Source organism: Barbus barbus, assembly GCF_936440315.1.
Source record: "Barbus barbus genome assembly, chromosome: 43".
NCBI classification, from domain to species: Eukaryota; Metazoa; Chordata; class Actinopteri; order Cypriniformes; family Cyprinidae; genus Barbus; species Barbus barbus.
The window spans coordinates 15,570,646-15,585,086 of record NC_136721.1 but is presented as its reverse complement, the minus strand read 5'-3'; the positions used below and the strand labels follow the sequence as shown (position 1 = coordinate 15,585,086).

At 35.6% G+C, this 14,441-nt stretch overlaps 1 protein-coding gene across 1 annotated transcript; it reads left to right on the top strand.

Annotated features, from left to right (window-relative positions):
- Positions 1-5: 5 nt before the first annotated feature.
- On the top strand, positions 6-13,687 carry LOC306862474 (membrane-associated transporter protein-like; the record flags this gene model as incomplete). Its single annotated transcript, XM_079405289.1, has 7 exons — positions 6-456; positions 1,542-1,718; positions 5,784-6,130; positions 8,595-8,738; positions 11,633-11,756; positions 12,094-12,299; positions 13,442-13,687. 7 exons carry the CDS (start codon positions 6-8, stop codon positions 13,655-13,657), a joined length of 1,665 nt encoding a protein of 554 aa, XP_079261415.1. The 3' UTR covers positions 13,658-13,687.
- Positions 13,688-14,441: the final 754 nt, after the last annotated feature.

Below are 14,441 nucleotides of genomic sequence, written 5' to 3'. Positions count from 1 at the left end.
CAACCATGACTCTCTTAACCGAGGACCAGCCTTGCAGGTTCTCCACACCAGACAGCCCGCTCGCATCCATGGAGCACTACCCGGTGGACTCGGGACCAAAAGAGGACTATTTGGATTGCATGGAACCAGCTGTGTTTGGAGCGGTGGAGCCTTCGAAGCACTCCAGAGGAAGGCTTATCATGCACGGCATGGTCATGTTTGGAAGGGAATTCTGCTATGCCGTTGAGGCAGCGTTTGTCACACCGGTGTTGCTGAGCGTTGGGCTCCCCAGACGCCTCTACAGCCTGGTGTGGTTCATCAGCCCTGTTTTGGGTTTTATCCTACAGCCTGTCATCGGCTCGGCAAGTGACTACTGTAGATCTCCATGGGGCCGAAGGCGACCATACATACTCTTGCTCGGGATTATGATGTTAGTGGGCCTGACTTTATTTTTAAATGGAGATGCGGTCACATCAGGTAGGTGCAGCCAAAGTAAAAGATGGAAACCAGGAGCTACTTGTGTCTAGGCTGGTAGTTAAAGCATCTGCAGTTTGGCAATGCAATTTTAAAAACAGTTAGCAAATTATATTTGCTGTGCCTCCCTTGACGGCTAAAAATGATGTTAGGTTGGAATTTAAAAAAAAGAAGGAAATAATGACTAAGGAAGGAAGGCTAAGCAGAAATAGGAACTTCAAATAACTACAAAAATTAAACGTTTCTCTCCTGTTGTGTTGTCACATATCAAATTGATTTTTTAATGACCAAAGGAGTCAAAAATAGTTGTGGAATATATAACACAGCTGGACATTGCCTGGATTTTTTTTCAGCATTATGGGAATCTTTACCTATTCCTACCATATTTCCTATTAAATACTACAAATCTAGAATCATTTGTAATAAAGAGTACTTATCAATTTACCAAGCACACACATTTAAAATACTGAAGAAAACTGTTTTCATTACTACAATTAGGTGTGCTTTGGCAAAAATGTAAACCAATTCACACTTTTATTTAGTTTATTAGTTTATATATATATATATATATATATATATGTGTATGTATACTGTAAAAAAAAAAAAAGAAAAGTTGCTTCAACTTAAAATAATTTGTTACCCCCGCTGACTTGAAATTTTAAGTTGCTCAATGTTAATTTAAGGGACAGTTGGAATATTTTAGTTGAATAATTTTAAGTCAGAGGGGTAACAAATTATTTTTTTTTAGTACATGCATGTATATACTGTATGTGTGTGTGTATATATATATATATATATATATATATATATATATATATATATATATATATATATATATATATATATATATATATATATATATATGCAAATTCATTTATGCATTACAAAAGACTACAAAAAAATGTAAACAACTGAAAGAAAAACCTAATCTTCATGTTTTATTTATTTATGCATTTTTTTACTTTTGTCTTTTGAACAATAGACCTTATTGACTTTTGTAAAAAGTTATATTCAATAGTATTCATTAGCATTTAATGCATAATGTGTTTTTGATTTAAACTAAGCATGATGTTGTTTCTCTCCTCCAGCTATACTAGAGGACAGGAATATTAAAAGGACGTGGGCGATTGTAGTGGTCATGTTTGGAGTGGTGATGTTTGACTTTGCGGCGGACTTCATTGACGGGCCCATTAAAGCCTATTTGTTTGATGTGTGTTCTCATCGGGATAAGGAGAGAGGGCTTCATTATCATGCCTTACTCACAGGTAAGGAGCAACGATGAGTGATTTAGATTGATCTTGCTTCATATGATGAAAATATGCCTTTATTGAAGTTTCTAATTTACAAAACAACTATACAAGCTGAACACAGCAAAAGAAGCTGAATGAGACATTTCTTTTGTCTTAAAAGCTATACGATTACCTTGACAATTCCATAATTGAAACCTCTCTGCCTTACTCTTCTGTTGCTGTGAAGATGTTCTGAAGCATTGTGCATTATGACATACAGTCAGATTGACGTGCCTATAGCACTATTAACCATTTTTGTGCTGGTGTGATTATTTCATTAATGTCTTTCCATGGTGTCTTGAGTCTATTTGCAGTTAACTGTAGCAATATAATTCACAAAATGGATTGATTTTTGCACTCTTTAAATCGAAGCGTCATCGAATACTATACATTTTTAAGTATGTGTCCTATGTGGATACATTTCTTACTTTTATGGCCGCTGCATTTCTGATACATATTTTTGCTTTTGCCATTTCGATCCTGTCAGTTCTTTAGGAAACTCCATTATTTTCTTGATGTGCCCTTTTAAAGATGCACATGCTTCTCTGCAATTACCGCTGTACATTACAGACCGTTTTGCAATGTGAAGCTGACTGACAGCATTTGTTTTAACTGTTTTTTGAAGAAGCATTTTTGAAAGCTTCCAAGTGTATTATTTGGACTGAATTCCAAGTACTTATGTGAAATTGGTTGGTACTATGGCAACGGCCCGTTTCCTCTTTCACCATCTGTAACACAGGTCGGTAGGGTGCTTTGGTACTGTTTTACTGATGTAACCATATCCTGCTGTCTATATGCAGTGGTAATACCTTCAAGGGATTCGTTTGTGTTAACAAGACATCAGAAAACACCCTGCTTTTGTGTGTCCTTTAAACTCTCGGTAAAATCCGGGGTGTTTACTGCTCAAAATCTTGATGACTTTGGAGGACACCCCTTCCCCCCCCCCCCCCCCCCCCCGTGTGTTTCATCACTGTCACACACATACTTCCATGACCTAAAAAGGAAAAAAAAAAAGCCGTCCTAAGACATCAGTCTTAATCTCTTTAGAAGGAAGAGTGAAAACAACATATTAGTCATGCTTCGAGTCTCGTGTGAATAACATCTACCCCACAAAAGACACTAGTGTATTTTTATTAACTGCTCTATGGTGAATGTGGAAGGTTTTTATGTACTGTATGAGTGGACAAAGTGAAGATATTTATTTACCCAGATGATGTCTATATAATGATTTTTTTGTATTTTTTTTTTTATATATATACACGATTGCCATCTAAGAAAAATAGCACCCCAGAAATTAAGCAAATGCTTAAAAGAACTTCCTGAGTACCCAGTTATAGTTAAACTTGGTGATTTTTGTGTCAGTCTGTTCATGGTGCTCAGGCCCCGAGGGGTCTGTGTGCACTCTAGGTATTCTAATCCAAATACGCCCAGTCATGTGCTGAGATCATGGGTTGGAGCTAAGAACTTCAGAGCCATGTGACTGCATCGCTACTGTGGCTCTGAGGTGGGTTGGTGTTTGTGTGTAATTGTGCATAACCTTCCATACAGAGTTTTTTGTTATCGTTGTCATTTTTGGTCTACTTTTACTGACAAAATATGCCCTGCAATGTAACCTATTAACAATAGCAAATGTCCACTAATTAATCACTTGAATGCTCTTTAAATGCAGCATTTGATTTGTTTTCTCTGTATTTTGTCAAACCTGTATCATTATATTATCACACACATTATATATATCACACTCACTTGCTCACCGCTAAAACAACCTTCCCTCAGACTACAACTTGATACTTCTTAAGTCCAAAATATTTATTATAATATCTATTAAGATTTTGATTGTATAGTAGTGCATATATCGATTATACTGTTATATAAAAACATAAATATTTTAAATACTGTAAATGCTTTTGGAGTTTTACATTCATCAAAGAATCAAACATATTAAACCGCGATCATTTTTAACATTGATAATAACATGAAATGTTTCTTGAGCAGCAAATCAGCATATAAGATTCATTTCTGAAGGATCATGTGACACTGAAGACCAGTGTAATGATGTTGAAAATTCAGTTTTGCATCACAGGAATAGATGCCATTTTAAAATCTATTAAAGTTGAAAACGGTTACTTTAAACTGTAATAATATTTCACAATGTTGCTGTTTTTACTGTTTACTTATTCATATGGGGGAAGTCGTGGCCTAATGGTTAGAGAGTCGGACTCGTAATCCAAAGGTTGCGGGTTCGAGTCTCGGGCCGGCAGGGATTGTAGGTGGGGGGAGTGAATGTCCAGCGCTCTCTCCACCCTCAATACCACGACTGAGGTGCCCTTGAGCAAGGCACCGAACCCCCAACTGCTCCCCGGGCGCCGCAGCATAAATGGCTGCCCACTGCTCCGGGTGTGTGTTCACGGTGTGTGTGTGTTCACTGCTGTGTGTGTGCGCACGTTGGATGGGTTAAATGCAGAGCACAAATTCCGAGTATGGGTCACCATGCCGTATGCCACTTCACTATCACTATTAAATGCAGCCTTTGTCAACATTACAGACAAGTTTCTGAACGGCATTGTATCTATTAAAAAGAAAATTAATGCTCTGACCTTACAATTAGAAGAGGTAAATGATAAAAAATATATATCTTTTAAATAGTTCACAGTTGTGTGATATCTAACAATGCTTTTGTCAGCATTACTTAAATAAGCTAATTACAATATCTTTATTTTGAGAGTTTTCCTTTTATGATTCAAATGCTATGACCTAAACGACATCTTGTAGGCTGAAGTGAGGTTTAGGTTTAAAAAAAATAAAAGGCATAGCCATGTTATGACAAACCCTGTCATGCCATAAGTGCTGTTAACAGCTCCACCAGAAAAACACAATGGCTCCTGTATTTAGCACGTGTGATGTCTAAGTGATTTCCTGCTGATTCAAAAGATGAAGAATGAAAATCAGTGGTGAAAAGCATTCTGTGTTCTCAATTCAGTCGCTGAAGTGAATAATAGATAAATTAACATTCCTAACATATATTTAATGTGACAGAACACAGTTTTTATATATTGTAGGGGAATGTACAGTTAAAACCCAAGGACCAGGTATGATGAATGAAGACCAGGAGTCAGAGATGCGATCAATTAGAGAGGAATTTACTGAACAAAATAGTTTGCAGTTTCATCCGCAGAAGTAAGCTTTAGTACTCGTGATGGAGTTCGTAGGCCGCTCTGTGTACATGTTCAAGACACCAGTATATCTAACAGAGGTCACTAATTACGCCATTACACAGATAAAATTAGAAAATCTCCACACATGACGTTTGGTGACAAGTGATCAGAGGTCAGACACAATGGTCTCTTCAGAGACGTATATCTGATACCCTGGACATCAGTGTGATGGCAAATGACGGTTTCCTCCTAGGGTTGTCTCCAAATCTAGCTGCGAAGACAAACACTCGCACACATACGCAGAGAACACATATCTGTACTTCAAGGTTGGTGGGCTCTCCACCGAATCTTATCAAATATGTTTCAATACACGCACACAATGAGAGCAGCTTCTTAGAGAGTAAAATGCTAAAGCCATATTCAACTTATTTTCTAACATGCATAAATGTAACTTCAATTGAATAATTATTCAAGAAGAAACAAATATATATTTTATGAAGGTTGAGATGGCTCCAGGATTCCACTCCTTTAATATAATGGCATGGAAGATTTTTCAACAATTTGTAAAACTACTACAGAAACTTTCAACTTCATTCAGAATAATTTCTTGGTAAATAAATGTCCATAGCTTGTTTTGTCTCATGCACACTATTCCATTATAAAGGCCACTGCTGTAATTGGTGTAGCAAGAGCTAATACATTTAAATTCCTTCCTAAAACAAGAACAGCCCTTGCTAAAGTACTTTAGTGCTTCGTCTTACATTTGGAGAAGCATTTTGGTTTTTACAAACAGAGCACATCCCCCCCGAAACTTTCAATTGTGTTTGATTTTCTGAGTGTGAATTTATTTTTATTTTTTTCAAAGCAATCTGGTGTTTCCTTGCAGGTCTAGGTGGAGCCTGTGGATATCTGATTGGAGCCATGGACTGGGGTCACTCTGCACTTGGTGTCATACTGGGTTCAGAATACCAAGTTATCTATTTTTTCTCGTCATTGACCTGGGGCATTTTTCTCACCATGCACCTTTTCAGCATCCCAGAGAAACCTCTGATGAAAGATCACAGTTCAGACTCTTGTCCAGCCGCCTCACTGCTCCTGGAAGACCAACATCATAACGGCTATGGCGCGGTACACAAAGAACTTCCACCTCTTCCTGAAATGAGGCAGCGCTCGTTCTCTGCCCTGAGTGAAGCCAATGCAGTCACACCCAGTGCCAAGCAGCCTAGCAGCGAGGTTGGTCATTTGTGTTACCTTGAATCCCTTTCATGTGGCTTTTATTCTTAGATTCAGTCTGCACCCAGTTTCCCCTCACATTTTAATGACCTGTTTCAGACCTTGGAGCATCAGCCTTTGTGAGCTGTAATTAGGCTGGATACTCATGCCTTTCACAGAAACAATTTGGTTTGGTCGATAATGAAAATGAGCATGTGCTTTTAACATTTTATTAAAAATACAAGAAATAATGGCATATTAAAAGGTCTTTGTGGTGATGTGATGACATTATGATTACTCGTTATGGCCATTATGTATAACTTTATTATGAGGTGTGAAAAATGTACACGGGTCTCAAAGTTCACACTACATTTTATTAGATCATTAAGTATTAAAACAGGCCCAGGTTTACAGTTAACAATAGTTACATAATATAGCAGAAAATTTTAGACATATGGGTCTCATTCATTATATTGTCGAATCTGAAAATGAAAATAATTCTGGTTTGCATTTGTTTTAGTACAAAAAAAATGTGTATTTCCATTATAATAATTAGAGGGCAAATTTTTATAATACAAAAAAATTTAAAAATAATACAATGTTATTGTTACTGTTCATAATAATAATAGTAATAATCCTTTTAAAGTTTTATACATATTATTATACAAATAAATAAAATATAAAATAATAATTTTTATATATTATTAATAATAATATATTGATGATAAGGCACAGAGTAATCTTATTGTCTGAACAAGAGTGCATACTTTACTGATTTGATTAATGACCTAAAATAGTGCAGAATCTTAAGTATTTTCTTGATTATTTTTTTCTAAACTTTTTTTTTTTTTAACAAACATATTGTAAGCTACATACAGTATTTCAGACTTTTGCACCCTAGAGCCTAAAATCATCATTAGTGTGTATCAAATCATGTTTCAGATCGCTTCTTTTGAATCATAACTTCCGCTGTGTGGCCCTTAACCCAGACTGTATGTCATGCTAGTGAGTCACACCAAGTAATGCTTTAATGCAGAATTATGTATATGTAAGTCAAACAAATGAATTAACCCAGGTAAACTGATATTATGGTTACTAATGCTGCATGTCTGTATTATTCAGACTATAGGGTCAAAAAATATTTACACTGTTGTAGTTTGAAACGCATAATAGCAAAGTGACTTTGATCAAACCTTACTTTTTATTTAATGTTCGTGTCGGATTGTTAATGCCACTAAGGTAAAAGGAACTGTAAATCTCACTAATCCTGTCAGTCTACCGACTGAGCCTCGCAATCATTAACCTGCTACAAACCTCACATTATCTGCCATCTGTCCCTGAGAAAGAGTTCTGTTCCACTAAACACTGCTCTTGGACAAAATGTTCAGAACATATAGTTCTTGTTAATGCAGTGATGGGAGACTTGTTTCACAGGCTGACGGATAGAACACTGGTTTAATTAGGCTGATAAAGGTCTCAAATTAAACACAGAGAGTAGTAAATACCTGAGGGAAATTGTATTCAAATTATGGGAGACATCAGTTGCATTTCATGCATGAGTGTGTTTAAACACTAAATCAGTACAACAGGCTAAAGGAAGATGCAAAGTAAGAAATGTGAGGTTGACCGGTTTAATTTTGACTCTAGAAAAGCATTTCTGTTAACACTTTATTTTAAGGTGTGCTTGTTACACGTTACATGTACTTACTATTATAATACTCAATTATGCATAATACAAGTAACCCTAACCTTAACCATACAGTAAGTACATGTAGTTAATTAATATTACTCAGTTCTTAAATGTATAATTACACTGCAAAAAAATAAGTGTAACCACATTTATTTAATGTCCATTCGTAAAAATGTCCAGTAAATTTAAAATGAAAATGCATGTACAGTATAATGTATATGTACATATAAATACATGGTAAAACAGCATATTCATAATGATAATAGTTATAATGTGTTCCACTTTTATTATTATTTGTATTTATTTATTTTTTTCCATCAGTGATTCAGTTTTAGCAAAAGAAGAAAGCAGATTTATTTACAGAGAGAAATATTGCAGTAATGATAGCAACCCTTTGTGGTTGTAAAAACATTTATGATGTTCTCAATGATTTACATCAATAACTTTGCCTTAAACAACATCCATATTAGGGTTTGCTCAGCACATATTGTCAAATAACTAGTTAGACAAACCTTCAAAGTGCAGTTTATTTCTGTTTTAAAGTACGTTCTCTTATCCCAGTATGATGTGCAGAGACAACTATAAGATCTTCATACTGCGTGGACTTGACAGGTTTGTGAAAACCCGATGATTCATGTGATCTCTGTTTTATATATCATAGCTCACTGAATAAAGCTTGGTTTGTTAAATGCACCATATACATTTACTGTATTCTTAAATATTCTTTGGTAATGGCTTCAAGGTTTTGAACCTTTTAGTAGAAATTATTAGGCTTTGTGCATAACTGTGTTTCAGGTGCAGAAGAGAATGACCCTGAAATCTCTACTGTCAGCTATGATTAGCATGCCCAGCCATTATCGTTGTCTGTGTGTGAGTCATCTGTTAGGCTGGACTGCCTTCCTGTGCAACATGCTCTTCTTCACTGACTTCATGGGGCAGGTGGGTGAAGGAGGAATTTAAAGGAATTAGATAGATTTTTCCAGTTGTGCTTCATCTGCACATCCCTATCTTTAAAGAGAGGGCTCAAAACAGCCATTAAATACACATGCTGCGCACCACACTCTAGTGCTTTCAATTGAAATCCCTGACCTACCGAATGACTGTAAAACTGTTAGGCAACCATTTGATATGTTCTTGGGTGTAAAATCATGTTAGTTTAGTAATCGCTGATAATCTTAGAGTCTTTGTTTTCAAACATTTTAAAGAGTAGGGTACATTGGGGCTAAAGGCCCACCTTAAGAAAAAATGTGCTATTCACGGCGCCTAAAATGTATAATTGCAGGAAAAGTATATACATTGAACCTTAATGGAGCAACAGATTTTGTGTGAAAATAAATCATTCAAGTTGTTTATTTTGTTTAAAAAACTAAAAAATGTATGAGGTGGCATTGATACAAAAACTTCAGCTAAAATAATGTTTTTATTTTTTTAAATAATATCTAAGTTAATACTTGTTCAAAACAATCACTTTAGCACAAAGTTTGTACTATTTTCTGCTTATTTTGAAAAATAAAATAATACATTTTTGTTCAATAAATAAACTGTCATTAAAATGTTAATATAAAAAATATACTTTAAAATACAGAAACAAAATCATTTTAATAAATAAAGATTCTGAAAGTATTGAAGGAGATCCAATAATAATTGAATATACTGTATATTTATAGTAGTAACAACAAATTATATTTTATTATATGATATGATTAATATCATATTTTTAAATATGATGGTTTCATCCTAAACATGATTATCTCTAATGTGGACACCCAACATAATATATGATATTTACCGTCTGAATCTAACCATGTCATGTCCACAAATGGAAAAGTCAGCCATTTATTAATTATCATGTTAATTATTGTGCGCCTTCAGCCCCAACAGAATGGGCGTTTTTTTTACCCCAAATACCATACTTTTACATATTCTTTCATTATTAAAAAACTGTTGCTTTAATTATCTTAAACAAAACTGAAAATCATAAAGAAGACCAGGCTTTGTCTCAAAATATATGCAATAATTTTAGCGATTCTCATTTGCTACTTAAATCTACAACATTTTAAAAAACATAAAATATTAGCTCAAGTAAGCACAGATTCAACTTTGCACTGCTGCACGCGATCGCGTCAAGGATCCAAGTAGGGCTCGCTGCAGCCCACAAGATCCAGGGGGCATGGTTGGATCCACATCTAGGGGGTGGAGATTGGTAGGTTTAGGGGTGGAGATGGGTAGGTTTAGGTAAATGTAAGGTGGGAGGAGTTGGATCTGGATCCAACCACGTCCCCTGGATCTTGTGGGCTGCAGTGAGACGCAAGGAGCAGCTAAATATGCAAGTGCCTGAAAAGTGGATGTTTTGGAAAGTGCCATCTTGTGGTTTTGATTAAAATAATATCAATGGTGCCTTTTACCCCGGGGTGCCTTTAGCCCCATTGTACCCTACTGTTCAAAAGTATGGGGCTGGTAAGATTTTGTAATTTTTTTATTTTTTTATTTTAAAGCAGTCTCTTATGCTCACCAAGGCTGCGTGTATGTGATCAAAAACACAGAAAAAACAGTAACATTGCGAAATATCTTCACAATTTAAAAGAACAGTTTTCTGTTGGGATATATTTCAAAATGTAATTTATTCCTGTGATGGCAAAACTGAATTTTCAGCAGGCACTATTCCAGTCTTCAGTGTCACATAATTGACCTTCAGATCCCTTTCAAAAATCATTCTAATATGCTGACCTGGTGCATAAGAAGCATTTCTTATAGTTATCAATGTTGTGATAAATTAATAGTTTTGTGAAAACCACGGTAATTCAGGTTTTTTATGTCTTGACCGTCACTGTCACTTTTCATTAATTTACTGTGTTCTTGTGAAATAAAAGTATAAAAAACAAAAAAGTTACTGTAGCCAAACTTTTAACAGTAGTGTAACAAAAACTATTGATGCTGCTAACTTAATCGCAGTTTTGTAATTCAGATTTTATGTGAAAGAAATCAGACTGCCAAAAGTATAGTTTAACAAAAGAAAGAAAAAACCCCAACATTTTCTTATAATCTGAAAAGTTATCATATCTATAATGACTCATTCATATTTATTAATTTACCCAGCCATTAGATTTCAGTTTAGTACTCCTGAAAAAGTAGCATTTTGAACTTGAAAATTGGATCAATAGATGTTTTGAGTTGCAGTTAAAAGATAGCAGTTTCTTTATCTTATTTTCCCTCACACAACTATAGTTTGGCCAGTGCTGAATTGAGATAAATGAGTGAGTCTCTTGTAGGCGGTCAGTACGTACAGAAAGTTGTTTTGCTGACCTCAACAGTGTGGAAAAATGTTCAGGGCAATGACTGGCCATTTCACCATTGATGCAGTGAATAGACATATACTTAACAGGCTGTATGAAAATATGATTAGATCTTCACTGTGATAGCAGTAACAAAAGGCTTGATGAAATTAAGATGATGTCTCCATCTTTGAAAGCTGAGGGTCTTTATAGGAACTGCATGAACCTTATGACCTGAGGTTTTGAATGAAAACCTTGACTTGAGCGTGTATGTGAACCTTATCGGAGGCTAATTTGAAGTAAGACTTATAAAACTCTCAGTAGCCTTAAAACCAACCCACAAGATCACGGCAGAGCAGAAGCTGATGTCCCTTTGAATTTCCATGTGGTGTCTAAATGGAAAAAGCCTTGTGATATCCTTGTACTCACTTTGAGTAGCATAATCGAAGCTAGAGATACCTGGCTCTGTACTTAGTGTTTTTACCCCATTTGACCAACAGATTACCTTGTCACATGCTTTATCTTATGCAACATCCCTGGGATCTGTGTATTCATCTCTAGATTGTATATAAGGGGAACCCCTATGCTGAACACAATTCCACCTCATATGCGACATATGAGAGAGGGGTTGAAGTGGGCTGCTGGGGCCTGTGCATCAACGCTGTCTCCTCTGCGCTCTATTCATGTGAGTAATATTGAACCATGACTCAACTGTTCATTCTTCCTGACTTTATTAAACCTACACTTTCTTAATGCATCCAGACAAAAGAAGACTGTTCAATTATAGTTTGATGAGAGAATCACAGTCCTATTCAACATCCTGTCATTCTAATTAGGGCCTCAAGTCATGTGTCACTGAAAAGGCCATTTCAGAGGGTTTTATCAGGGAAGACGTTTTATCACTCATATGAATAGTTCTGATCTGTTAATCTGTGTTTGCTATTCATCCAATTCACCATTTGTTCTGTAATGAAGGCTATTGTTGCAGCCTGCTTTAATGATTTCCATATGTGTCCATCCAGATGTGCAGAGGCTTCTCCTGCCATATATTGGCCTGAAGGGACTGTACTTCCTAGGCTACTTTATGTTTGGTTTGGGAACCGGTCTGATCGGCCTGTTTCCAAACATTGTGGCCACGCTGACGTTGTGCAGTGTGTTTGGAGTCATGTCCAGCACTCTCTACACCATCCCATTCAACCTCATCTCAGAGTACCACAAGGCTGAAGAGGTCAGTGATACAGGAGGACAAAAAAGTAGTTTTAAAGGGGTCATGAACTGCTGTTTTTAAGAAAGTTTTGAGTTCTGAAACTTAGTGTTTTTATAGCATAATGACTTTTATAGCACTTATCAAAAGATGAAGAGGATTTTTATTTCTTAGTTCATGACCACTTTAAACAGTATATTGAAAGTTTTATTCATTTTTAAACAAGAAAATCTACTTTTTTGAAAGAAATTAATACCTTTATTCAGGAAAGTCTTTAAAAAAGTCAGTTAGTTTTTTTTATCATTTCATGTAATGCAAAGAGTTATAAAAGCCTGTCAGTAAGTACTAGTGTACATTCAGTTGGTCATTATCACAAAATAAACCCTTACAGGATAATTAGGGCCCTTATGTGAAGATGGTGGGTCTTTTAGCACCCTGAAGGTGTTTATTTAGTGATTTAAAAACCATCTTACTGAATATTATTCCACTTATTATAATACTTATCAAATAAGTAAATACATAAAACTCTGCTACTGATAAATATTGATTCGAAATGAAATTATTTTATTAGCTTGCTTTGTAGAATCTGATGTTTGATAGATCTGCCATTGGTAAACACCAAACACACCAACGATTTTCCCTAAAAAAAAACTCACCTAAGAAGTATTTACCAAAAACATTTTTTTAATTCAAGATGCTTCACTTGTTTTAAACATTGATTTTTCACTTTATTTGGCTTCTATCTAAAATCCCTGAGATGTCTGAAGCGTTAATAAAGTTGCAAGGAAACAGAAAAAGCAATTACAAATCTAAATCCCTCCCTAAAACTCTGACTGAATTATAATCAAAATGTTGATTTAAATGTTGCAAATGCAACTTGCATTTGAATTGTTCTCATTGTTTCTTCAAAGAGCTTGAAATTTGCTTGGAAGTTTATGAACATGCCATTTTAGGATTATCAAAGAGCAAACAATACTCTCTGTAAGGCTTTCTGGGATCCACAGTTCATTATAAGATACTTCAGATCTTCAGGTGATTAGAAACCTCTCTTGTGATTTTCATTTTGCAATGCTGTATAGACGTTTGCTGATATTTTAGGTCCATGTGGAAAATTTTGTATAGGATTATAGCTTTTTTTCTTATGCAAAACGCCTTTCTTGTCATAGGAGCAAAGGAAATTGGGTAGTGATGAACCAGCTCTGGAGAGCCGTGGCACTGGCATGGACTGCGCAGCTCTTACCTGTATGGTGCAGCTGGCTCAGGTCATAGTGGGAGCTGGTCTTGGAGCCCTGGTCAATCTAGCAGGCAGTGTGATTGTCGTGGTTCTCTCTGCCTCAACAGTATCCCTCATTGGCTGCCTCTTTATTGCTCTCTTCATGTGATATACAGATTAAACCTCAAATAAATACACTTTCTCTATTTCACGTAGTCCATCTTGTATATTCGCTGAGAAAGAGCAGGAAAAACAAAGGAATAGGGATATTTAGTGGGTACTGTCAGACTACTGTTCTGTTTGACTGTTTGCTCCATCAAGACTTGCTCTGTGCACTCCAGTTCACATGCCACATCCTAAAGTAACAACCTTCATCATCAATGAAGGTTGAAAGAAAGATTATATGGAGTCAAAGAACAGTTGCCAATATTGCAAGGTTTGGATGTTTTGTTTATGCATGTTCATTGATCTATTAAGGTGAATTGTTTTTGAGGGAACGTATTATCACGTCTGCCAAACTCCATATAATATTCACTTTAAACAAGACAGTGACTGGATTCAGACATGATCGGATTTACTTTATTTCAATGATAATCAATGAACTTTTGGCAGAGAGCTATGCCTTAGATTTGAACTGTTTTGGCTTGTAATTATTTTATTGTGTTGTGTGTGTGTGTGTGTGTGTGTGTGTGTGTGTGTGTGTGTGTGTTTAATTAGGAGGACAAAGTCTTTATGCAGGTGGTGTTAATTATTTTTTAATCAAACATAAATAACTGACCAAAAATACATAGTCACACTTCACATGTATGCCTATAATGATAACACGCCTTCTTAATGACCACTTGAAAAAAAAAAAAACATCTTAAACCAGCCTAAGGTGTTTTGCTGTTCTTCTCCATCTCCTGACCTTGTCAGGCTAGTATATTGTCTTATGTTTTATACATAAAAAACCC